Source organism: Schistocerca americana, chromosome 11, assembly GCF_021461395.2.
Source record: "Schistocerca americana isolate TAMUIC-IGC-003095 chromosome 11, iqSchAmer2.1, whole genome shotgun sequence".
In the NCBI taxonomy this organism is placed as follows: Eukaryota; Metazoa; Arthropoda; class Insecta; order Orthoptera; family Acrididae; genus Schistocerca; species Schistocerca americana.
In genome coordinates this window covers 47,470,345-47,497,828 of record NC_060129.1, presented here as the reverse complement: position 1 = coordinate 47,497,828, position 27,484 = coordinate 47,470,345, and the positions used below count along the sequence as shown (strand labels likewise).

General features: G+C 44.4%; 1 protein-coding gene across 4 annotated transcripts in view; it reads right to left on the bottom strand.

The window, feature by feature from the left end:
• Nucleotides 1-27,484, bottom strand: part of LOC124553792 — a 69,684-nt gene that overhangs the window by 25,589 nt on the left and 16,611 nt on the right. For all 4 annotated transcript variants that reach the window (XM_047127771.1, XM_047127772.1, XM_047127774.1 and 1 more), the window contains 2 exons: nucleotides 26,384-26,431; nucleotides 13,465-13,527 (listed from right to left, as the gene is read on the bottom strand). In XM_047127771.1, the coding sequence (XP_046983727.1) occupies nucleotides 13,465-13,527; nucleotides 26,384-26,431 (111 nt within the window). The remainder of the gene's footprint in view (nucleotides 1-13,464; nucleotides 13,528-26,383; nucleotides 26,432-27,484) is intronic.

Genomic DNA, 27,484 nt, shown 5'->3' with positions numbered 1-27,484 from the left:
ACATCTGACATCTGTAATGAGGGCAGGCCACCCAGCTCCATGATGTCTGGATGTTGTTTCACCTTGGTTTTATTGCAGCACTCATCAAACATCTGACAAGTCATAAAGTTTCCGAAATGCTCGTGCTGAGCCTCTGGGCTATCACAATCTGCCCTTAGTCAAACTCAGATCACACACCCTCCCCCTTCTACACAGAGAGGATGCTCACTGATACTACATGTACAATGCATGTGTGACAAGCAGCCATTCCTTGCCAGGTGACGCTGTTATCGCCTGGATGGATTTATATTGATACTATGGCAGAGGATGGGAAAAAGCAAGTATTAAAAAATAGTTTTAACGGTATATATTTACTGTTTTTTAAATGGAATGGGTTAAAATCAAATATTAAATGCTTGTACCACATGTAAGTGCAATACACTAGTATTATCAGATAAATTATATACGAGGGGTGTGTGGATATGCAACAGGGTGAAGAGTGGATGTGTTGAGTGGAAGCACAATGGAAAGTAAGTTGCAGGAAATTACCCACTTTCGTAACAGCACTGTTACAAAAATTAAAAGCAGGACACTCTGTGAAGTTATGCCCATGGCATGGGCATAGGGGAGGTGGAGGGGGAGAGAGGGAGGAAGATGGAGGGGGAGGAGAGGCGTGAAGGTGTTTCATCTCTTTTCCACATGTGTTAACACTTCATTAATAATGGTAATAAAAGTAACATATGGACGAAATCTGTGTGAATGTCTATACTGTTCTACACTGGTAGAGGGCGAAATTGTCTGTGTCATCCAGTACAGCAACTAAAATGTTCTTCCAGGGAAAACAACTTCCCCCACTACAACTGTCACTCGATTTTCAGTTTACATACAGTCTATACCTCCCCAGCGTTTCCTGTGCAGTCCTCTTCTGTAAGTAGACAAAATAACCTCACTCAGCTGGCATTTATACATGGTGATTTATTCCACTGTGTGCAAACACTAGGGATTGATTGATAAGACGATACAGAACATAGAAGGTCTAATGAACTTATGTCCAGAATGCATGGTTTCCATGCTAGAGACCATTTATTTAATCATACATTGTTACAGAGACTGCGGCCTAGTATGTGCTGTACCAAGCTGCCACAGTTGCAATAAGTACTGAAATAGTTTCCATGTGGCTCACTGCATGTGAGTATGTGCTGCAGCACGTTCTGTCTCACATTTCGGCAAGCTGCACCTAAACAGTGTCAAAGGCAGCATGAATACGTTGCTGCAATGTCTCCACATCTGGAATGGACTCTGTGTATACAATACTTTTGAGATAACCAGAAATTGTATGGGTTGAGATCTGGTGAATGAGCAGGTCATGCAACTGCCCCCCTCCCCCCCCCCCCCCCCAGTCATATACATCGACCAGTGGAGACAACTGTGATGGGTCTAGGCATCAACAGTGAAGTGGGCTGGAACACCATCATATACAGCCACATAATCCTTTGTTCCATTGATCATGATGATTCATTGTCACCATACCACGGGGGCTCTGCATACTGTCCCATAGATGACCGTTACGAAAGCTGAAGATACCACTGAGCATAAAGGTGACCATCTGGGAATAGGATGGATGAAAAATCTTAGAATTGTGGTTGTCTGGTGAAGGGACTAGAGACGGAACTGCTCCTGATGTGGAAAATCTGTCACTAGCAAGCAAGCCCTGTTGTCTTAAGAGTTAATGGTAGCAACAATTGTCATAGAGAATGTTCCACATGGTCATCTGGGTTACACTGTACTGGCAGGCCGACTGTCTGGAACTAACACAGCAATGGCCTTCCACAGTGTTAACTACATTTTCCTTTAAGTCTGGTGTCTGCATATTTTGGGTACGTCCTTCATGATTTCCTGCTTCCTGAAGCAACCCTGTCTTAGATAGTGAAACACTGTTGGAAACATTGAATGCTGTGATTGTTATTGGTGGGGATAGGTCTCCTGATACAACCCTGCTAGCCGTCGCCATTCGCCTTTCTGTAAGGAAACATGTTTGCAAGCTCTCAATACGAATATCGAATGATTGTGTACAATGCTGTATCACATCCACTACAAGGTGAGTGGATAAGAGAAGTGAATCGGAGACATTACCAATTACTATGGCAGGAGAGGATCCTATGGCATGATGTAGGAAACCATGCATACAGTAACTGTGGCTGGATGGTACAGTACATATTAGACCACAATCTATGAAACAATGTATGATTTAATAAATGGTCTCTGGCATGGAAATCATGCATTTCTGGACATAAGATCTTTTCTCTTTTATATCCTCTCATCAATCAATTCCTGGAGTTTGTAAATGGTGGAAAAAGACACCCTATATAGTGTTGTTATTTTCAGATTATTAATTCAATATTCACTGCTTGTATTATGTGAGCTATTGTGTAAAATACAAGCCTGAAAGCAGGGCTGAGAAGTACTTAGTTTATAAATGTGATTGTGTTGGTGGGAAAGGGGCTGAATTGGTAAATGTGTCACTTTGTTGCTGTCTACTGTTGAAAGCATGTTGTAAAGCTGTGTAATTAAGTTGCTGTCACTTGGTGAATTAATGATTTATCAGACAGGTACTGCAGGTCTCTCACTATTAACTGTGTGTTGGTGACTCCTAGCAAACAGCTCCAGGTGGTGTTGGCTTTGGTCAAACAGCTTGAGGCTGTTGCCAATGGGCATCACTATGGAAGACTAGACATCTACTATGTCCCACACGTCCACCCAATTGGTCCACTACTGTGGCCCTCCTCTGAACTGCCTGCACTGGAGGTGACCCATCACCTACAGTCAAGTGGTAGGTAACTCCAGCAAAAGAATTTCTGAGGGGCTGATCAGAGTTCCACCACAGATAGCACGACAAACAAGTTCTGGGTGCTGTTTGTGGCTGACAAAATCCCTGAGCCAGATGAAGGCACTCTTTTCCAGAGCAAGCCACTCAGCCCACAAGGTCTGGGCATTCACAGAGAGGGGGTTTACTGGTAGTTGGGAGTTCCAACATTAGGGGATATGGCTGCGGAAGAGGGGAAGGAATCCATTGTGCACTGTGCACATATAAGGAGGAATTTTCGAAGGCATTATCCTAGATGGGGAATGGGTGTGTCCAAATATCATGAAAAACAAAGGGTGCTGCCAAGTGCAGGTAGTGGCTCATGTTTTAACTAAAAAGATGTGTTGCATTGGATTGGAAGAGATTCTCTATGGTTTTGAGTGGCTAGCTGAAGTAGTAAAGACCAAGATGAAGGCAGAGATTGCCATCTGTAGCATCGTATACATAACTGACTGTGGTCCTTGGGTACAGAGACCAGTGGATGGCTTGAATCAGGGGTCCAGATGGTTCTGCATCCATGTAGGCTGAAGATTCCTTGACTTGCACCATAGGGTGGTGGGTTTCTGGGTTCTGCTTAATAGGTCAGAGCTCCACTATACACAGGAAGTGGCTACACAGGTAGTGGGACCTGTGTGATGGGAACTGGGCAGTATTTTTAGGTTCCTGTGGAAGGAACATGTTCTTGCAAACTGCTAGTGAGTAAGTTAAGATAACCAGCATATGGAACAGACTGTAGAACGATATATTGCCACCAACATATATCTCACAAGGTTTATATGGAGCCATATAGACAGTCAATTCTCCATCATTCCAGTTGCAAGTGGGACACAATGTTAATGATCATTGGTGGCATAAGGTATCCTCCATCATGCACTATATGTTGGCTGAAGAAATATATATCTAGTTATAGATAAATGTGAAGACTTGAGGGCTCTACCAAATAGTGACTAAAAGCATCATCTATTGGCTAGCAGGATTCAAGCTAGATTGGCTTGTAACCCTCTCAAAACTAACTCAAGGGGTCTGCTCCTCGGATTACTCAAAAGGAAATCCCTTTTGACATGAGTTGGCATCGGCTTGCTCAGGAGTCACCACACATGGTGAAACCAGTTAGGTTTCTGTTAATAACTTGCCTAACAACATGATTTTACGTAGTTGGCAAGAGGGGATATCTTCATTGCTTGAAGAGCAGCAAATTTATACTTCCAAAAGAAAAGAATATTAATGAACAAAATTAATTTTCCTACACCACTTATTTTGTTGAGTGGTACTTAAGTAAATAAATAAGTGAAATCAAAGTGAAGTAGAAATTAGAAAATAAACGAAAAACTTGGTATAGTTTAGAGATTTACATACTGGCAAACAGCGGGCAGATCAGAAGAGACAATGACCGTGAAGTCAGCAAGTTCAGAAGCCATCGCCCTCCCCACATAAGCAGACGCTGTCGATTCAGCTGTCAGGGCATCGCCCGACCGGCTCAGGTGTTTCTCAGTTGTCACATGTGAGCAAAGGCCCCCGCCTATATTCCAAGAGTCGATGACCGACGTTAAGAAGATTCTTCGAGAAGCTTTTCAACATGACCGAAGAGGCAATGACCGTGAAGTCGTTCACCTCCAGTGAAGTGAAGTGAATTAATACGTGAGATGCAGTGGACCCGACAAAGAGTAGCAGTAGTTTTTAGTCAGTTTCGGTGCTGAAGACTGTCATGCAAGAAGAGACTACATCGTACACAGACGCACCAAGTCCGTCGCTGCAATAGAATAGCAAGCAGCAGCCTCGGCGCCAGAAAACAGGGGTTAAAAGGTATTTGAAGTCTGATTTTTAGGTACCCAGGTGACTCGTGACGACGCGAAGGAGACGGTCTCACATCAGCAGGCACCTGTGAGCTGGGATGAAGATCTGACAGCCGAAGACTGGCAAGCGGGAGTCCGTTTTTCGAGTCCGGGACACTGGCGTTCCCCCGCCGCGCCGCTCCGCTGGCCGACGCACAACATACGCGGCCGCTTAGAGAAAAACACTGGGACGCCACATCCAAGGTATTACCCTCTGATGCACGACTTCGCTCTCAATAATCAAACGGGCCACCTCGCGTTGCGCATCTCCAGTCAACTAGGCAGGATGGTGACACGAGATACACACTGCCACGCCTAATCAGACGCCGCCGCTGCCGCTCTCCGAGCCAGAACATCCAGTAAGCAAAGAGTTGTATAAAACTTTCACTAAAAGTTATGTAAAAATGCTGTTTCATTCTACCTCATACCCGAGCCAAGGAAGAACCCAACCTGCCCACATGTTGTTAAGAGAGAAAAATTAATTTCTTTATTATTTTCGCCTTGACATAATGCTTTAGAATCGAAGGACCTCTGCAGTAATGCTCATCCTGACAACTGACTAGCATCAAAAGAAAAAACCCAGTTACATTTAGTGTCAGAACTATTACATTTGGTATCAGAGAAAAAAAAAACCTTGGCTCAATACGAGGTGTGAATGACAGTCACTAAATGTCCACAGTTAATATTGTTTAATGTGTGAAAGCATAGAGGTTTGCGTAGCAGTCTTAATATTTCTTTATTCAGAAGTGTATTTTCTCTCATAATTTTAAGAGTTTGTTGAAAATATTTCAGCATCTTTTTCATTCAGTGTAGTAAGATTGTGTAACTAATAGTTCGTAAAATGATGACACGAAATCGTACAAAGTCAGAGTCAGCACCACAAGAGGTTTCCACTGAGGAAGCTTTTCAGAGCTAGTTAATCAAATAGTACAGCTTAAAAATGATAGTAATACAACATTTAAACAGTTGAGTGAGGTTAGGCAAACCAGTTCAATCCCTCCCACCCTAGATTCCTCAGCAGCAGCCTTAGTAACTCCTGGACCCTGGATCGGCTGTTATGGATACCTCGGACGTCCCTTCCTCCCCGCCGCTAGCGGTTGATACGCCCAGTTCCTCTTCCCACTGCCGCCCACCTTGGCACCGTCCGGGGCGTTTCCACCCGTACGCGCAAGTTTCACGGAGGAGGGATCTGGTACCGCACCCCATGGAATTTGAATCCGCAGCAGACATCATGGACGTTGAAGACCCATAGCGGTCTCTGCACCATCGCGCCTTGAGCTGTGGTGGCGCGCGCCTCCTGGCCCGCTTTTAGTGTGTGAGCGCCACAGTGCAACACGTGGTCCCAGTGGCCAATAGCGGTGCCCCCGATAGCGTACTTAAACGCCGGCCACTCGCTCAGCCAGTCAGTCTAATCTCGCTTATGTCGGTTTACACCTCGCTTTGCACTAGACTGCTTACTTCCTGTTTCCTTGTGACTCTGTTGTTCGGTCTTCTTGTATTCGTTCCGTCCTACGTTGGTCATGTCCGTCCTCTTCAGTTGTGTTGTTGTTCTCGCACCACTCCACGGGTCCCACCGCGCCTTCCATTCTTGTTACCCCGCGACCGTCCTGGTCGCAGTTAAAACAGGATCCAGATTGCTTGGGTTGTTAAGCAACCACTAAAATCAGACATTTTATGTTCTATTGCATGTCGTGCCCCAGGGTGATTACTTTGCTCTTTGGTCACTGTTTGGTGGTAGCCATTCATTCTGCTGGGCAGCTGGCTGGTAGTCATATCAATCAATATAAAAAAGCTGTGCAATGACTGCAACAGAGGCAGTAAATGACATGACTGCTATCACAGGTAGCCAGCCTCTGATGGGATTGGACAAGCCTGACAGGACGGCAATAGGAAGTGCTGTGTGGGTGGATTGGGCAGGTCTTGCACCTAGGTCTTCCACAGGGATCATATCCCTGTGGTAAGGGGCTGAAATTGGCAGTAGCATGGACTAAGATGCTGTAGAGTTTGAGAGGGTGACAGAACACCACTTTAGGGGGAGTGAGAAACATCTTGGTTAGAATGTCCCTCATTTCAGGGTGGAATGAGAGTTAATCAAACCCTGGCGAAGAATGTGGTTCTGTTGTTGAAGTCCATGGTGATATTGGGTGACGAAGGTGGCACACCTTTGTTGAGCACTGGGGTTGTGGAAGGGTTGACTTGTGTGGGATATGGCATGGGAAATCTGTTTGCAGACAGAGTCTGGGAGATAGTGCCTGTCTGTGAAGGTCTCTGCACGACCTTAGTATACTAGCAAGGGAGTAGCTGTCAGTTCAGATATGGTGTAATGTTGGGATTTTTTGGTGTGGAAGGATTGGCAGCTGTTGAAATGCAGGTACTGATGCTGGTTGATGGGTTTAATGTTGACAGATGTGTGGATGGAGCCACCAGGGAGTAGGGGGTCAGCATCTAGGAAGGTAGCATGCTGGGTCGAGGAGTACCAGGTGAAGCAGATTGGACAGAAGGTGTTGAGGTTGTTAAAGAATAAGGATAGGATGTCTTGGTCCTGAGTCCAGATCATGAAGACGATGTCTGTGAACCTGAACCAAACCAAGTGTTTACAGTTTTCAGAGGGTAGAAAGTTTCCTCTTGATGGCCCATAAACAGGGAGGGTGCCATGCAGGTGCTCATGGCTGTGCCGCAGATTTGTTGGTATACTTTCTCCTCAGAGTAGTAGTAGTAGTAGTAGTAGTAGTGTTGTATTTTAGGATAAATTAATAAGGTCTATGAGAAATGAGGTGGGTTGGAAGACTGAAGGACAGTGGGAGAGGTAGTGTTCAATAGTGGCATCAAGAGTGATGAGTACAGATCTAGGAGGCAAAAGAACGTGGATGACTCAGAGTTGCTGAGGAAAGTGGGTGGTATCTTTTACATGGGAGGCTAAATTTCAGACAAGGTTGGAGGTGTTGGTGAAATTAGGGCTGAAATTCTTTCAGGGGGAACACAAAACCAGCTACTATGGAGCAGCCAACAGTCGTGGACACTCCATTGTAGCATTTTATTGCACTCCAACTGAAAAGGGTTTTGTAGCCTGTATTCTAGCCTCTCGTGGCAATGACAGCAGCCACTTCCTTCACCAACTCATCCACTACCTCATTACTCATAATTTTTACTAATTTTATCCTAACACACAACCACGACTACTCTGTTTGGAAGGTTGTTGTTGTTGTGGTCTTCAGTCCTGAGACTGGTTTGATGCAGCTCTCCATGCTACTCTATCCTGTGCAAGCTTTTTCATCTCCCAGTACCTACTGCAATCTACATCCTTCTGAATCTGCTTAGTGTATTCATCTCTTGGTCTCCCTCTACGATTTTTACCCTCCACGCTGCCCTCCAATACTAAATTGGTGATCCCTTGATGCCTCAGAACATGTCCTACCAACCGATCCCTTCTTCTGGTCAAGTTGTGCCACAAACTTCTCTTCTCCCCAATCCTATTCAATACTTCCTCATTAGTTATGTGATCTACCCATCTAATCTTCAGCATTCTTCTGTAGCACCACATTTCGAAAGCTTCTATTCTCTTCTTGTCCAAACTATTTATCGTCCATGTTTCACTTCCATACATGGCTACACTCCATACGAATACTTTCAGAAATGACTTCCTGACACTTAAATCAATACTGGATGTTAACAAATTTCTCTTCTTCAGAAACGCTTTCCTTGCCATTGCCAGCCTACATTTTATATCCTCTCTACTTCGACCATCATCAGTTATTTTGCTCCCCAAATAGCAAAACTCCTTTACTACTTTAATTGCCTCATTTCCTAATCTAATTCCCTCAGCATCACCCGACTTAATTAGACTACATTCCATTATCCTTGTTTTGCTTTTGTTGATGTTCATCTTATATCCTCCTTTCAAGACACTGTCCATTCCATTCAACTGCTCTTCCAAGTCCTTTGCTGTCTCTGACAGAATTACAATGTCATCGGCGAACCTCAAAGTTTTTATTTCTTCTCCATGGATTTTAATACCTACTCCGAATTTTTCTTTTGTTTCCTTTACTGCTTGCTCAATATACAGATTGAACAACATCGGGGAGAGGCTACAACCCTGTCTTACTCCCTTCCCAACCACTGCTTCCCTTTCATGTCCCTCGACTCTTATAACTGCCATCTGGTTTCTGTACAAATTGTAAATAGCCTTTCGCTCCCTGTATTTTACCCCTGCCACCTTTAGAATTTGAAAGAGAGTATTCCAGTCAACATTGTCAAAAGCTTTCTCTAAGTCTACAAATGCTAGAAACGTAGGTTTGCCTTTCCTTAATCTTTCTTCTAAGATAAGTCGTAAGGTCAGTATTGCCTCACGTGTTCCAGTGTTTCTACGGAATCCAAACTGATCTTCCCCGAGGTTGGCTTCTACTAGTTTTTCCATTCGTCTGTAAAGAATTCGTGTTAGTATTTTGCAGCTGTGACTTATTAAGCTGATAGTTCGGTAATTTTCACATCTGTCAACACCTGCTTTCTTTGGAATTGGAATTATTATATTCTTCTTGAAGTCTGAGGGTATTTCGCCTGTTTCATACATCTTGCTCACCAGATGGTAGAGTTTTGTCAGGACTGGCTCTCCCACGGCCGTCAGTAGTTCCAATGGAATATTGTCTACTCCGGGGGCCTTGTTTCGACTCAGGTCTTTCAGTGCTCTGTCAAACTCTTCACGCAGTATTATATCTCCCATTTCATCTTCATCTACATCCTCTTCCATTTCCATAATATTGTCCTCAAGTACATCGCCCTTGTATAGACCCTCTATATACTCCTTCCACCTTTCTGCTTTCCCTTCTTTGCTTAGAACTGGGTTTCCATCTGAGCTCTTGATATTCATACAAGTCGTTCTCTTATCTCCAAAGGTATCTTTAATTTTCCTGTAGGTGGTATCTATCTTACCCCTAGTGAGATAGGCCTCTACATCCTTACATTTGTCCTCTAGCCATCCCTGCTTAGCCATTTTGCACTTCCTGTCGATCTCATTTTTGAGACGTTTGTATTCCTTTTTGCCTGTTTCACTTACTGCATTTTTATATTTTCTCCTTTCATCAATTAAATTCAATATTTCTTCTGTTACCCAAGGATTTCTACTAGCCCTCGTCTTTTTACCTACTTGATCCTCTGCTGCCTTCACTACTTCATCCCTCAAAGCTACCCATTCTTCTTCTACTGTATTTATTTCCCCCATTCCTGTCAATTGCTCCTTTATGCTCTCCCTGAATCTCTGTACAACCTCTGGTTCTTTTAGTTTATCCAGGTCCCATCTCCTTAAATTCCCACCTTTTTGCAGTTTCTTCAGTTTTAATCTACAGGTCATAACCAATAGATTGTGGTCAGAGTCCATATCTGCCCCTGGAAATGTCTTACAATTTAAAACCTGGTTCCTAAATCTCTGTCTTACCATTATATAATCTATCTGATACCTTTTAGTATCTCCAGGGTTCTTCCATGTATACAACCTTCTTTCATGATTCTTAAACCAAGTGTTAGTTATGATTATATTGTGCTCTGTGCAAAATTCGACCAGGCGGCTTCCTCTTTCATTTCTGTCCCCCAATCCATATTCACCTACTATGTTTCCTTCTCTCCCTTTTCCTACACTCGAATTCCAGTCACCCATGACTATTAAATTTTCGTCTCCCTTCACAATCTGAATAATTTCTTTTATTTCATCATACATTTCTTCAATTTCTTCGTCATCTGCAGAGCTAGTTGGCATATAAACTTGTACTACTGTAGTAGGCGTGGGCTTCGTATCTATCTTGGCCACAATAATGCGTTCACTATGCTGTTTGTAGTAGCTTACCCGCATTCCTATTTTCCTATTCATTATTAAACCTACTCCTGCATTACCCCTATTTGATTTTGTGTTTATAACCCTGTAGTCGCCTGACCAGAAGTCTTGTTCCTCCTGCCACCGAACTTCACTAATTCCCACTATATCTAACTTCAACCTATCCATTTCCCTTTTTAAATTTTCTAACCTACCTGCCCGATTAAGGGATCTGACATTCCACGCTCCGATCCGTAGAATGCCAGTTTCCTTTCTCCTGATAATGACGTTCTCTTGAGTAGTCCCCGCCCGGAGATCCGAATGGGGGACTATTTTACCTCCGGAATATTTTACCCAAGAGGACGCCATCATCATGTAATCATACAGTAAAGCTGCATGCCCTCGGGAAAAATTACGGCTGTAGTTTCCCCTTGCTTTCAGCCGTTCGCAGTACCAGCACAGCAAGGCCGTTTTGGTTATTGTTACAAGGCCAGATCAGTCAATCATCCAGACTGTTGCCCTTGCAACTACTGAAAAGGCTGCTGCCCCTCTTCAGGAACCACACGTTTGTCTGGCCTCTCAACAGATTGGAAGGTACACAAATGTATCTGTACCAAAGCTGTGGGCACCCAGCATGGCACCCTCTTATTCCAACCTGTTTATGGACTATCTAGAGGAAAATTTCCTAACCTATTATATCCCCCAAACCCCTAGTCTGGTTCAAGTTTATTGACAACATCTTTATGATCTGGGCTCAGAGGCAAGACACCCTCTCCTCTCATTCCTTCATAACTTCAGCACCTACTCTCCCAACAACTTCACCTGGTCCTCTGTATCCAGCATGCCGCCTTCCTAGACACTGACCCCCTTCTCTCTGATAACTCCATCCACACATATGTTCACATTAAACCCACCACCCACAACCAGTACCCGCTTTTCAATAACTGCAGAAGTTTCCACACCAAAAAATCCATCCCTTGATGTGTGGCTACCAAGGGACAGCATATCTGTAGTGACAATAACTTCCTCACCCAGTATGCCAAGGTTTGCAAAGATCTTCACAGGTAAACACTATCCCACAGAACAAATCTCAGAGAGCTGAAAGGAGTACCTAAAGATTTAGTATCTAATAAGCTGAGAAAGGGCGAACTGTCTTTTCCGTGTAAAGATAATGTACTAGCAATGAAATGGAAGGGTAAGATGGATGTGTATATATTGTCTACAAGGCATCAGGCCACATTTGGTATGCATACTAAGAAAAATGGGTCTGGTAATGAAACCACTTCAGGTACTGGATTACAATCTGAATAAAATTGGAGTGGATATCGGATACCAGTGCCTGCAGTACAATCCATTCCATTCCATTCCAGAACAGAACAGAACAGTGAAATGGTGGCGAAAATTATGTTTCCATCTGCTGCTGAAGGGAGTATCAAATGATTTTTGGCTATACAATGCAGTGCACAACAAGAAACTAACAATAACAGAATTCATAACAATGATTGCAGCTCAGCTTGTTGAAGATGATACGCTTTAAGTCATACAAAGGAATGAAGGAACTGTAGGTCAACTGACAAAGAGACATTTTTTGCAGCACATACCTCCAACTACAAAGAAATATGCTGCTCGTGTGTGTCACGTGTGCAGTGCCAGGAGTAAGAAAGAGAATGGCAAAGCTTCTCACAAAGAGACATGGTACAAATATGAACAGTATGGTGTTTCACTCTGCCTGGAACATTGCTTCAAAATTTTCCACACTAAAAAACAATATGATTCTGTGTGAAATTTGTATGCAATTATTGTAGACTGACAGAAAGATGTTATGTAGTGCCATAATATTAGTTAAAAATAAATGACAATTGCATTCTCTTATCCATATGACTTTTCTAAACTGTTTAAAACGCATATGTGATTTCTATAACTGTACCTTAGAGCTGTGCATTCCAAAGTAGTTTCTTTTGCACAGCATTAAAGATGAAAAGTGCAGCTTCAAAATGGTGCCAAATTTGCCACAATCCAAAAAAAATATCTGATGCAGTGATTATCTAAATATTGAAAAAATTGCCTGGTTTCTAGGGATAGGTACATAAAGTAGGCCTGGTACTGAGGGTGTTAATGTCTAAAACAACTTGTCGGCATTCAGGTGACATTATAAAACTTAGCTATTTCAACAGACATTTTTAAGGAAAAAACATCAAGATTGCATTTGTCTGTGCAACAGTCATTTTACACAGCACAACTCAGCTAAGAAGTATGCCATATATTAACAGAGCTCTTTAGAGGTGTTTGGATATATTGCACTGTTTTGTAAATTAGTGTAACACAGTTCACATTTAGGGAAAACAGAACTAACATGTAGCTATTCCTGTGTATGAAGCAATCAGCATTACACCATCTGTATGACAGCAGCTCTCCATTATATTCCAGCAACCTAAACTAAAAGAGACATAGTTTATCTACAACCTGTTACTGTCACTGGAATTGACATGGTGGTCACTTGACCAAAACTGGTTTATTATAAATAAATAAATACATATCATGACAGCTCATAGTTGTTTTGTAACACTGTTCTTCAATTCTGGAGCCCATTAGCAAACTTAAAAAAATCCAGTTCTGAATCGTATTACATCACTATACAATTTCTCTATCAAAATTTTCTATTGCTTTGAAATATTCATTGGAAAAGTTAACTTAGTTATTTACTTACACAGTGACTAGCAACTGGGCATTTCACCGCCTTTAAAAAAACATCCCCTTTTTTTTTTTTTTTTTTTTTTTTTTAAGAAAGGAAAATCACATGTATCAGTGCACACAACAGCATTATACTTGACGTTTTCATGGTGTCACATTCAGTTATTGTCAGTTCGTGTATCACTTCCCTAAACTTTAATGAAATGTTACTAAGTAAATAACTCTGGGGTAACACAAAGTTATTATTAAATTATGATGATATCCTAAGTTAAAGTAAATAAATGTGATCTATGACTTACCGCATCATCTGTTATGCTCAATGGATCGTACTCATCAAGACAATCATTCTCAAATGCTGAGCCCTGCACAATTTGAAGACCATTAATAGAAAAATTGAAAAAAAAAAGAATAAATTAAGTATACAGAATTGAATACTGTGGCTCTAAACAAAACACTAGCCTAACATTCTCATTATTATACATTGGAAATTAAGTACGTTGCATAAACAATAGCATAAGATGGATCTCCACTAAATGTAGGTGGGGAAGTTAAATTTGGATTGCACTGCCAAAAGCACATGCTGAGATAATCTAACAATGTATTCTGTACTAAATAATGTTAGTCCCATAAATTAGCTACATAATTTAAATAATGTAACATCACCCACTTGATAATCCACACCTAACTATTTTTTGTACATTATAGAGAATTTGTGGTCAGTGCTATATTTGCAGCATAAAAAGAATTTAATGTACTTATGATACTGGTAATTACCCACTATTTTTTGTCAAGACCACACTGTGGAATGTTACATATATATGACTGTAACATTTGAACAGAACATCAGACTGCATCACATAAAGAGAAACTGTACAGATAGGTTGGCGGGATATAAAAATGTTTTCCCTCAAAGATTAGATTAGATTAAATTTTCCTTCCACAGACCCAAAAAATGAGATGATTCTCACGGGCATGGAACATGTTGAAGTATAACATGAAACACTTGAATGTAATATGTACAACCCAGATCATTTGTCAGGAGATTGTTGAAATACGTAAATACACTCCTGGAAATTGAAATAAGAACACCGTGAATTCATTGTCCCAGGAAGGGGAAACTTTATTGACACATTCCTGGGGTCAGATACATCACATGATCACACTGACAGAACCACAGGCACATAGACACAGGCAACAGAGCATGCACAATGTCGGCACTAGTACAGTGTATATCAACCTTTCGCAGCAATGCAGGCTGCTATTCTCCCATGGAGACGATTGTAGAGATGCTGGATGTAGTCCTGTGGAACGGCTTGCCATGCCATTTCCACCTGGTGCCTCAGTTGGACCAGCGTTCGTGCTGGACGTGCAGACCGCGTGAGACGATGCTTCATCCAGTCCCAAACATGCTCAATGGGGGACAGATCCGGAGATCTTGCTGGCCAGGGTAGTTGACTTACACCTTCTAGAGCACGTTGGGTGGCACGGGATACATGCGGACGTGCATTGTCCTGTTGGAACAGCAAGTTCCCTTGCCGGTCTAGGAATGGTAGAACGATGGGTTCGATGACGGTTTGGATGTACCGTGCACTATTCAGTGTCCCCTCGACGATCACCAGTGGTGTACGGCCAGTGTAGGAGATCACTCCCCACACCATGATGCCGGGTGTTGGCCCTGTGTGCCTCGGTCGTATGCAGTCCTGATTGTGGCGCTCACCTGCACGGCGCCAAACACACATACGACCATCATTGGCACCAAGGCAGGAGCGACTCTCATCGCTGAAGACGACACGTCTCCATTCGTCCCTCCATTCACGCCTGTCACGACACCACTGGAGGCGGGCTGCACGATGTTGGGGCGTGAGCGGAAGACGGCCTAACGGTGTGCGGGACCGTAGCCCAGCTTCATGGAGACGGTTGCGAATGGTCCTCGCCGATACCCCAGGAGCAACAGTGTCCCTAATTTGCTGGGAAGTGGCGGTGCGGTCCCCTACGGCACTGCGTAGGATCCTACGATCTTGGCGTGCATCCGTGCATCGCTGCGGTCCGGTCCCAGGTCGACGGGCACGTGCACCTTCCGCCGACCACTGGCGACAACATCGATGTACTGTGGAGACCTCACGCCCCACGTGTTGAGCAATTCGGCGGTACGTCGACCCGGCCTCCTGCATGCCCACTATACGCCCTCGCTCAAAGTCCGTCAACTGCACATACGGTTCACGTCCACGCTGTCGCGGCATGCTACCGGTGTTAAAGACTGCGATGGAGCTCCGTATGCCACGGCAAACTGGCTGACACTGACGGCGGCGGTGCACAAATGCTGCGCAGCTAGCGCCATTCGACGGCCAACACCGCGGTTCCTGGTGTGTCCGCTGTGCCGTGCGTGTGATCATTGCTTGTACAGCCCTCTCGCAGTGTCCGGAGCAAGTATGGTGGGTCTGACACACCGGTGTCAATGTGTTCTTTTTTCCATTTCCAGGAGTGTACAATGTGGTAAAGTGGAACAGCTGATATTTACAGAATTAACATGCTGTCACAATGAAACACTGTTATGCAGTATCAATACATTTACCTAATCTTGACTGTGGTTACAAAGTGCTGTCAAAACTGAAATCTAACAGACATTTTTACTAAAGCTGGCTGAACAGTCTCTGTTAAGATATTCATTGATAGAGTAAAAGGAGTTGCCTATCAAAAATTCTTTCAACCTCTGTTTAAACTGTGCTTTATCTGAAAGCAAGTTTTTAATGGTTGCTGGCAATTTGTTGAAAATGTGTGTTCCTGAATATTGGATCCCTTTTTGGCCCAAGGCAAGTGACTTTAGGTCTCTATGTGGATTGTTCTTATTCATAGTAACAACAAAAAGACTTTCACAAATATGGCTTTCGGTCAGTAAGGCCTTTGTCAAAACTAGATGTCAAACACACACATACACACTCATGCAAATGCAACTAACACACACTTGACTGCAGTCTGAGGCAACTGAGGCCATAGTGCAAGCAGCAGCACCTGTGCAAGATGGAAGTGGTGACTGGATGGGAATAATGAGGTGGGTGCAGGGAGGGGGAGGGATAGTAGGGTAGCGAGGACGGACAGTGAAGTGCTGTTGGGGAGCATGCAGGGACAAGGTGCAAAGAGGGTAGGGCAGCTACACTATGTGATCAAAAGTATCCGAACACCCCAAAAACACACTTTTTCATATTAGATGCATTTTGCTGCCACCTACCTCCAGGTACTCCATATCAGCGACCTCACAAGTCATTTGACATCGTGAGAGAGCAGAATGGGGTACTCCACAGAACTCACAGACTTCGAATGTCGTCAGGTGATTGGTTGTCACTTGTGTCATACATCTGTATGAGAGATTTCCACACTCCTAAGCATCCCTAGGTCCACGGTTTCTGATGTGATAGTGAAGTGGAAACATGAAGGGACACGTATGGCACAAATGCCGACAGGTCAACCTCGTCTGTTGACTGACAGAGACCGCCAACAGTTGAAGAGTGTCATAATGTGTAATAGGCAGACATCTATCCAAACCATCACACAGCAATTCTAATCTGCATCAGGAACCACTGCAAGTACTATGACAGTTAGGCGGGAAGTGAGAAAACTTTGATTTCATGGTTGAACGGCTGCTCATAAGCCACACATAATGCCAGTAAATCCCAAACGATGTCTCACTTGGTAAAGAGCATAAATATTGGATGATTGAAAAGCAGAAAAATTTTGAGTGGGGTCGCAAATCATGGTACACGATGTGGCAATCCAATGGCAGGGTGTGGGTATGGCGACTACCTGGTGAACGTCATCTGCCAGTGGGTGTATAGCCAACAGTAAAATTCAGAGGCAGTGGTGTTATGGTGTGGTCATGTTTTTCACGGGGGGGGTGGGGGGGGGGCCCTTGCACCCCTGTTGTTTTGCATGCCACCATTACAGCACAACCTACATTGATGTTTTAAACACCTTCTTGCTTCCAACTGTTGAAGAGCCATTTGAGGATGGCAACTGATGTTTCAACACGATTGAGCACCTGTGCATAATACACGACCTGTGGCAGAGTGGTTACATAACAATAACATTCCTGCAGAGTCCTGGCCTGCATCCTATAAAACACCTTTAGGATGTTTTGGAACACCGACTTCGTGCCAGGCTTCACCGACCAATGTCGATAGCTCTCATCAGTGCAGCACTCCATGAATAATGAGCTGCCATTCTCCAAGAAACCTTCCAGCACCTGATTGAACATATGCCTGCGAGAGTGGAAGCTGTCATCAAGGTTAAGGTTGGGCCAACACCATATTAAATTCCAGCATTACTGATTTAGGGCACCAGTCCGGACACTTTTGATCACATAGTGTATGTGCAGTTGGGAGGTTAGATGAAGTGCAGTGGAGAAGTGGGAAGGGGGAGAACATCAGAATAGGAGAGAAGAAAAAAATCTGGATGCGATGGAAGAATGAGGTCTGTGTAGTGCTGGATGGGAACAGAGAATGGGCTGGATGGGACAGAACAATGACTAATGAAGGCTGAGGCCTGGAGGTCATGAGAACATAGGATATATTGCAGGGGATATTCCCAACTGCACAATTTAGAAAAGTTAGTGTTGGTGGGAAAGATTCATATGGCACACGCTGTGAAGCAGTCACTGAAATGATGGATGTCATGTGTGGCAGTGTGCTCATCAACAGGGTGGTCCACTTGTTTCTTGGCCACAGTTGTGACTATTCATGCAGACACACAGCTTGTTTGTTGTCATGCCCACACAGAATGCAGCACAGTGGTTGCAGCTTAGCTTGTTGATTGCATGACTGGTTTCACACGTAGCCCTGCCTTTGATGGAATAAGTGGTGTTTGTGACCGGACTGGAGTAGGTGGTGGTGGGAGGATGTACACGACATATCTTGCATCTACTACAGTGGTACGAGCCATGAGATAAGGGGTTGCCACCACCACCACCACCACCACCACCACCACCACCACCACCACCAACCAGTCGCCATTCCCATCATGCACTGTAGCTGCTGCTTGCAGTGTTGCCTCAGTTGCCTGACACTGCAGTCATGTGTGTGTGAGTTGCATTTACACCAGTGTGTATGTGTGTGATTGTCATTTAATTCCGATGAAGGCCTTAGAGGATGAAAGCTATATTTTGACAGTCTTTTTTGTTCCTAACTGTGACTCCACATCTCTGCTATATAGTGAGCAGCAACTTTCACAATATTGTTGAATGATTACAAGAATCATCCTCATAGCGACTTGTCCCAACATTATTTGAATTATATAAATGTGGGGTGTCTGCTATTTTGGACATGTCTGAAATAACAGACACCATACAGAATCCACAGCTGTTATAAATTACACGTAAATTGAAGGTGGAGAGGGGTATAAAGGAAAGGAAAGGAAAGGAAAGGAAAGGAAACAGATCACAGCTATCAGCTTCATTTGGACATTACACACAAACGGCAGTGACAAGTGAAAATGTATACCTGACAGGGATTCAGACTCAGAATCTCCTACTTCCTAGGTAGGTGCGGTAACCACTGCGCCATCCTGGACACAGTATTATCGCAACTGCATGGACAATATTGCCTTGCCTCAAAGTCGATCCACACTCCCAGCAAGCGCCACCTATCCACAGCTCCTGTCCATGTCCGAAAGAGCAGGCACCACACATTCATATAATTTCATAGGCCTAGCTAGGCAATGAATCCACCTCCTTCAGAGCGGATCCACAAATACGTCTGACCTCCTGTGCAAATCTCAGAAAAGTGAATATTGAGAAAATAGACAAGGGCTGTGGATAGATGGCGCCCAATTTGAGTGTGGATCAGCTATGAGGCAAGCCGAGATAATCCATGCAGTTGCAATAACACTGTGACCCGGATGACGCAGTGATTACCACATCTACATAGCAAACAGGAGATCCTAAGTTCAAAGCACAGTCTGGTATATACACACATAAAAAAATGTTTTTCATCACCTCTGTTCAGAGTGTTCCAGAACCTGTAGAGAAATTGGAATAGTGATCAACATAAACATCATTTCCACCGTTTTATTACTCACGAAAACCACGCATTACATGTTGTACCACCATACAGCAAGACATTCAGAGGTGGTAGTCCAGATTGCTGTACACACCGGTACCTCTAATTCCTTATAGAGCATCCTCTTGAATTGACGCATGCCTGTATTCGTCGTAACATACTATCCTCAAGTTCAACAAGACACTGTTGGTGCAGATTGTCCCACTCCTCTATGGCAATTCAGAGTGGATCCCTCAGAGTGGTTGGTGGGTCACATTGTCCATAAACAGCCCTTTTCAATCTATCCCAGGCATGTTCGATAGGGTTAAGGTCTGGAGAACATGCTGGACACACTAATCAAGTGATGTCGTTACCTGAAGGAAGTCAATCACAAGATGTGCATGATGAGGCACAGATGCCTCTCCAATATGCTGTTGATATGGTTGCCCTCTCGGTCGGAGGATGGCATTCACGTATCGTACAGCCATTACGGCGGCTTCCATGACCACCAGCGGTGTATGTCAGCCCCACATAAGACACCCCAGAACAGAGGGGAACCTCCACCTTGCTGCACTTGATTGACAGTGTGTCTACGGCGTTCAGCCTGACCGGGTTGCCTCCTAACACATCTCAGACGACTGTCTGGTTGAAGGCATACTGTTATAACATCAAGTTGAACACATATATTTCAAAGCGACACAACACATATAAGTCACTGAGTAAGTTGACTTAGCAAGACATGTGAACAAGGTAACATTCGAATGAACACTGAGTCCAAGTCTAGCGGCCGCTGCCTGGCTGGCCGATTAGGTTGCACGGCTGCTGCATGGCTGGCAGACAGCGCCGCATGTAGAGGACACGCGTAATTGTGCGGCGGCACTTTGAATGATCGGCGAGTCACAACACTTTTCCCCCCCTTTGAAATTTTTTCAATGGTCTTGATGGAGGTGGCCTGGAGATTGCTAACGTGCATAGGCATTGTTTGACTCGCCGTAAAGTCTCGAGGAGGAGGCTTCCCGTACAGACAGAAGTGTCTCCGATGATAACAGGTCGAGATGACGGGAGACGTAGGGGTCGAATCTGCTATGGCCCCGTGCACCAATCTGCCCATTGTGGCAAGTCCAGTTGATATAACAGGAGACATGGGCGATGTGTCGGCATCCGTAGGAGAAGGAGGCGAGTAGATCGGCTCCGACAGTAGATGGTCATCCGGTTCCTGCATGGGAACATCTCCTGGTGGCGTCCGTTCTTGTACTGGCACCGAGATGATGGTGAGAGGGCTGTGTTGTGAGTAATGAGAGATGCCAAGATCCTGAGCGTCAGGTAGAGCCGAAGGTGGTGTAGCGGCATTCAGAACAGGCGTTGCCGGCACACGAGGCCGAAGCTGGTCCGAATGACGCACTGCAACACCCGTGTCCCATATGGATTTCATATGGGCGTCGGCCATCGTGTCGTAAGATGCGACCCGGACTCCATTTTGGTCGCCTGCCATATCGCCGTACCCAGACTAGATCGGCGGCGGTGAACCGGCCAAGCAAAGGCACCCGCGGCCGTGAGGTGGAAGGCTGCAGAAGATGAAGTAGCGTGCGGGGCTGTCGGCCATGTAAGAGCTCAACCGGGCTGTGGTCGCCCATGGGGGTGAAACGGTAAGAAGCCAGAAACTGGAGAAGCACATCATCATCAGCAGAAGAAGTCAGGAGTTTCCGCATCTGAGCCTTAAATGTGCGGACCAGTCGTTCAGCCTCACCGTTTAATTGTGGATGGAACGGAGGGGCCGTGACATGCATAACGCCGTGACAAGCACAAAAATCCGCAAATTTGGAAGAGGCAAATTGTGGACCATTATCAGTAACAAGGGTAGAGGGAAGGCCTTCCAAAGAAAAAATGCAGGCGAGAGCACTTGTGATTGCCAAGGTGGTAGGCGACATGCAACGGACAACGAAAGGAAAGTTAGAGTAGGCGTCAATTACGAGGAGCCAATAAGTACCTAAAAAAAGGTCCCGCGAAGTCAGCATGAATGCGCTCCCAGGGCGTCTCAGGCGAAGGCGACGGTGACAAAGATGACTTCGGGGAATGCGGCCTGTGACGCACAAGGGCCGCAGGCAGCGACCATGTGAGCTATTTCAGAGTCGATGCCAGGCCAATACACATGGCGGCGCGCCACAGATTTTGTGCGAGAGACACCCAAGTGCCCTTGGTGAAGGAGGCGCAAGACCGAAGCATGCAAAGATGCAGGTACCACAACACGTGGCGAAGCATTGTCGGTGGAAAGGAGGATAACACCATCCTTAGTCATGAGGTGGTAGCACAAAGTGTAGTAGTTCCGCAACGGGTCAGAAGTCTTAGCGGATGGACAATCTGGCCAACCCTTCTGAATACAGCGTAAAACCCGGGAGAGGGTAGGATCAGAACCCGTAGCAGCCGCCAGCAGGTCCCCGGTGATGGGGAATCCGTCCACAACCCACTGCTCGGCAACATCCAGGTGGAAACACAAAAGTTCGTCCCTATCGAATGCCAGATAAGGACCCATGGGAAGGCGAGACAGTGCATCAGCATTCACATGCTGAGCCTTCGGCCGGAAATGAATCTCATAATTGAAACGAGACAAGTAAAGAGCCCAACACTGGAGGCGGTGTGCAGCCTTGTTGGGAAGTGACGATGATGAATGAAACAAGGAAACAAGTTGTTTGTGATCCGTAACAAGATGAAACTTGGATCCATAGAGAAAAACACCAAACTTATGAAGAGCATAAATAATGGCGAAAGCTTCTTTTTCAATTTGAGAATACTTTTGTTGGGCATCCCTGAGTGTTTTGGAGGCATAAGCAATGGGTTGTTCAGAGCCGTCAGAAAAATGGTGCGCAAGGACTGCACTGACCCCGTATTGAGAGGCGTCTGTGGCAAGAACAAGATGTTGGCCAGGTCGATAAGTAGCCAGGCACAGGGCCTGTTTCAGCATAGTCGTCAATTTCTGGAAAGCCGCATCGCATCACGCGGACCAGAGAAAAGGCACATTTTTTATGCAACAGGTGATGCAACAGCTGAGCCACCGAAGCAGCAGATGGTAAAAACTTGTGATAGTATGCTATTTTCCCCAAGAAAGCCTGCAGTTCCTTAACAGATGTAGGGCGAGGAAGGGCGTCGCCGTGACAGTTTGCTGAAGTGGACGAATACCATCCCAAGAGAGTTGGAACCCCAAGTACGTAATAGATGCCTGAAAAAACTGCGATTTCTGAAGATTACACTTAAGACTGGCGGTCTGTAAGACATGAAAAAGTGTGCGGAGATTCTGAAGATGTTCGTCAGTTGTGGAGCCAGTGACAACAATGTCGTCATGTAATTGATACACCCAGGGACAGGGAGCAATAATTGTTCCAAAAATCGCTGAAAGAGAGCAGGGGCGCTGGCAACCCCGAATGGCAAACGTTGGTATTGATAGAGGCTGAAAGGCGTGTTAAGGACCAGAAACTGCCGGGAAGCAGCATCGAGAGGAAGTTGATGATAAGCTTCTGAAAGGTCAATTTTAGAAAAATACTGGCCTCCAGCAAGTTTAGTAAACAATTCTTCAGGTCGGGGCATACGGTAAGTGTCAATGAGGCATTGCGCATTTACAGTGGCTTTAAAATCGCCACAGAGACGAATATCACCATTGGGCTTAGCAACGGCGACAGGAGAGGACCACTCACTGGAAGTGACAGGAAGCAAGACCCCTGAAGTAGTGAGACGATCCAGCTCCCGTTTTACCCGATCGCGAAGGGCCACAGGAATGGGCCGTGCCCGAAAAAACTTAGGCCGAGCAGTGGGTCTGAGCGTGATATGAGCTTCAAAGTCATTTGCGCCACCTAACCCAGGAGGAAAAAGGGACGAAAATGTCGTCGACAACGAATCCAATTGAGCATAAGGAATAGCATCAGAGACGATATTGACAGAGTCATCTATGGAGAACCCAAAAACGCGAAAGGCATCGAAAGCAAAAAGATTCTCTGCATTACTCTGGTCGACCACAAATATGGGAACAGTGTGAACAACGGATTTGTATGATACCTCAGCATTAAATTGTCCCAAGAGAGAAATCTTCTGTTTATTGTACGTCCATAATTGCCGAGTGACGGGTGATAGGACTGGAGAACCCAACTGAAGATACGTCTGAGAATTGATGATAGTGGCAGCAGAACCAGTATCCACCTGCATGTGGACATCCCTACCAAGGATTTGGACAGTGAGGAATAACTTCCCTGAAAGGGTAGAAGTGCAATTGACAGACAACACAGAAGCAGAATCAGAGTCATGTTCATGAACATCATGGATGCAATCTGATTTGCAAACGGAAGACACATGACCCTTCTTTTTGCAATTGTGACACACAGCCCAACGTTGGGGACAATCCTCCCGTGAACGTTTCGTAAAACACCGCGGACATGAAGGAAGTTGCCAGGGGTTTTGCTGCAGTTTCTTAGAGGGTTGTTTACGGTTAGGCCGAGGCTGCGCGTGGGAGCCTACTGCAGCCACGTCAGCCGGCGGGGACATGCCGCACGCGTTGTCAACAGCACACGGAGGTTGTATTTCTGCAACGTCACCCTAAGCCTCTATTTGCGCCCCAGCGGTGTGAGAAATTTCAAAAGACTGCGTGATGGAGAGGACTTCATCTAGAGTTGGATTTGCCAATTGAAGGGCACGTTGCCTAACTTCTTTGTCGGGCGCCGACCGGTTAATAGCATCGCGTACCATGGAATCGGCATAGGATCCTTTATGAACGTCAGTAACAAATTGACACTTTTGACTGAGGCCGTGAAGTTCAGCCGCCCACGCGTGATAGGATTGATGCAGTTGTTTTTGACAACGATAAAAGGCAACACAAGAGGCTACCACATGCGTTTGCTTTTGAAAATATGCAGACAGAAGTGAGCACATTTCAGCAAAGGACAAAGACACAGGATCTTTCAAAGGAGCCAATTGCGACAACAACCGATACATTTGCGGTGAAATCCACGAAAGGAACAGAGACTTAAATGTTTGTTCGTGCGTGACATGAAATGCCAGGAAGTGCTGTCGAAGACATTTTTGGTAATCAGACCAATCTTCCGCCGTCTCGTCGTAAGGAGGAAAAGGAGGCATAGACAACGACGAGAAACGGCCCGCATTAGATGCAGCGACGAAATCGCGAATCGCCGATGTTAGAAGCGTTTGCTGTTCAATGAGACCTTGCAATAGTTGCTCGACAGTAGCCATGGAAACCGGTGGGTCAACGATGAAAAGGAAAAATCCCATCCTCGTCGCCAATTGTTATAACGTCAAGTTGAACACATATATTTCAAAACGACACAACACATATAAGTCACTAAGTAAGTTGACTAAGCAAGACATGTGAACAAGGTAACATTCGAATGAACACTGAGTCCAAGTCTAGCGGCCGCTGCATGGCTGGCCGCTTAGGTGGCGTGGCTGCTGCATGGTTGGCAGACAGCGCCGGATGTAGAGGACGCGCATAATTGCGCGGCGGCACTTTGAATGATCAGCGAGTCACAACACATACGTTACACTCACCGGTGAAGAGAACGTGATGCCAATCCTGAGCAGTCGATTCGGCATGTTCTTGGGCCCATCTGTACTGCGCTGCATGGTGTCATGGTTGCAAAGATGGACCTTGCCATGGAAGTCAGGAATGAACTTGTGTTTCATGCAGCCTATTGTGCTCAGTTTGAGTCATAATAAGACATCCTGTAGTTGCACGAAAGGCATTATTCAACAGAGTGGCATTGTTGTCAGGGTTTCATTGCATTAGTAGTCTTTAGGCAGCCTGAGCGAAGCATGTGATTGACAGTTCATATCTCTCTGTATCTCCTCTAAGTCCGAACAACATTGCTTTGGTTCATTCCAAGATGCCTGGACACTTCCCTTGTTGAGGGCCCTTCCTGGCACAAAGTAACCATGCAGACACAATCAAAATGTGGTATTGACTGTCTAAGCATGGCTGAACTACAGACAACATGAGCCCTGTACCTCCTTCCTGGTGGAATAACTGGAACTGATCGGCTGTCGGACCACTTCCACCTAACAGGTACTGCTCATGCCTGGTTGTTTACATCTTTGGGCAGGTTTAGTGACATTTCTGAACAGTCAAAGGGTTTTTTGATGATGATGATGATGATGATGATGTTAGGTTTGTGGGGCGCTCAACTGCGTGGTTATCAGTGCCCGTACAATTATCCAATCTTTGCTTAGTCCAATTTCGCCACTTTCCTGGTTGATGATGAAATGATGAGGACAACACAAACACCCAATCATCTCGAGGCAGGTAAAGGGTTTTTTGTCTGTGATACAGTACCCACAGTCAATGTCTATCTTCAGAAGTTCTGGGAACTGGGGTGATGCGAAACGTATTTTGACGTATGTGTTTTCACTTGTCGCTGCTGATTCCGCACAATGTCCCAATGCAGCTGACAGCAGTGATCCTTCCCCCTTCCTTTCCATTCCACCCCTCTCAACCTTCAATTTACATATAACCTTCAGATAACTGTTTGGTATTCTTTCCACTGTGCCAACCACTATCTATAAACTACAGTAATATAAATGGCTCATGCCTTACCCGATCTGCACCAAAATGCTATTCTTTCTAAATGCTTGGACATCTGGAGTACCCACTTTTATTTCTGGCCAAGCCTTGCACGTATCATAAATATGGGTGAAATGAGTGATGACAAAGTACATGTCCTTCTCATTTCCTTCTCAGTTGTGCTATCCCATAATCTGAAAAGTGAGTGAGCTGGAATTTCCTTCCTTTTGAAAGAAGTTTTAACATTTTCCAATACAAACTACAATGCTACGAGTACAGTGAAGGCTTATGTAACTGCAGAACTTGGGTTAATCATTCCAAAAAGCAAGGTGTCTTATTTCTCCTGCAGATATCATATACAATAAAACTACATGTTCATCTGTAATCAGTTAGACATCCCAATACCTCGAAAGTTACTATGGATTAACAGTATGAATTTTGTGTTTCCACTAGTATCCACCTGTTGTAAAAAAAGTGTAGCACATAAAGCTGAATGTGTTTCTCTTTATGAATACTACACCCTCCTGCTCTGAAATTTTAGGTTCCACTAAGTGCACACAGCTAGAAACTAGACAAGAGATAGTTATGTTCCAGAGAAAAGAAAGACTTAACAGACCTTAAAACATAGCAGTAGCTTACCTCCTCTGTCTTTACTCCCAGAGGATCATATTTGGGATCGCTGAATATCTGTAACAAAGAAATAATGTTAGATATTCATTACTATCATTGAACATGCAGTAAATGCACACATTAAATTCACAACATTACGAAACTCTCAAATGATTTATTGCATAAAGTACTTTTCTCTAAGAGGACGAGGAGAATACACTAATGGCATGTACCAAATTAAAACGTGACTCAATATCAAACACTTCTCTTTAAGTGTAAGTCCAGTGTTTTTATTTATTCAGTCATTCACGAGGAAAAAACTATTTAGCATGTAAGATATATGAAATAAACAAAATCTTCTCAGAATTTAATAAGAATGTGATAATTCCAGTTCCAAAGAAAGCAGGTGCTGACAGGTGTGAATATTACTGAACCATCAGTTAAGAAGTCATGATTGCAAAATAATGTCATGAATGATTTACACACGAATGTAGTGGATTACAAAAGCCAGCTTCGTGGATGTTCATTTTGGTTTCTGGAGAAATGTAGAAACACATGAAGAAATACTGACACAACAACTTATCTCAGCAGGTAAGAAAGGCTTGCCTCTGTTTATAGGACTTTTAGATGTAAGGTGAGCTTTTGATAATGCTGACTGGAAGAAATTCTTTGAACGTTTGAAGGTAGCACAGCTAAAACACGAGGAGCGAAACTTATCTGCAAGTTGTTACGAAATGAGTTTGGTACTGTAAAAGTTAAAGGACATGAAAGGAAGACAGTAGTGGAGAAGTGAGTGTGGTCGAGTTGTAGCTCATCCCCATGTTTTTTGAACTGGACATTGAGCAAGTAGTAAAAGAAACAAAGGAAAGATTTGGTAATGGAATTAACGTTGGGGGAGAAGAAATAAAAACTAAGGTTTGTTGATAACACTGTAATCATATCAAAGACAGATAAAGACTTGAAGAAAAATCGAACAGAACTGACAGGGTCTTGAAAGGAGCTTGTAAGATAAGTATCTAGAAAAATGAAACGAGGGTGATGGAATGACGTGAAATTAAAGAATGTGATGCTGAAAGAGAGAGAGAGAGAGACTACCTGTAGAAAACGAGTTTTGCTACTTGAATAGAAAAC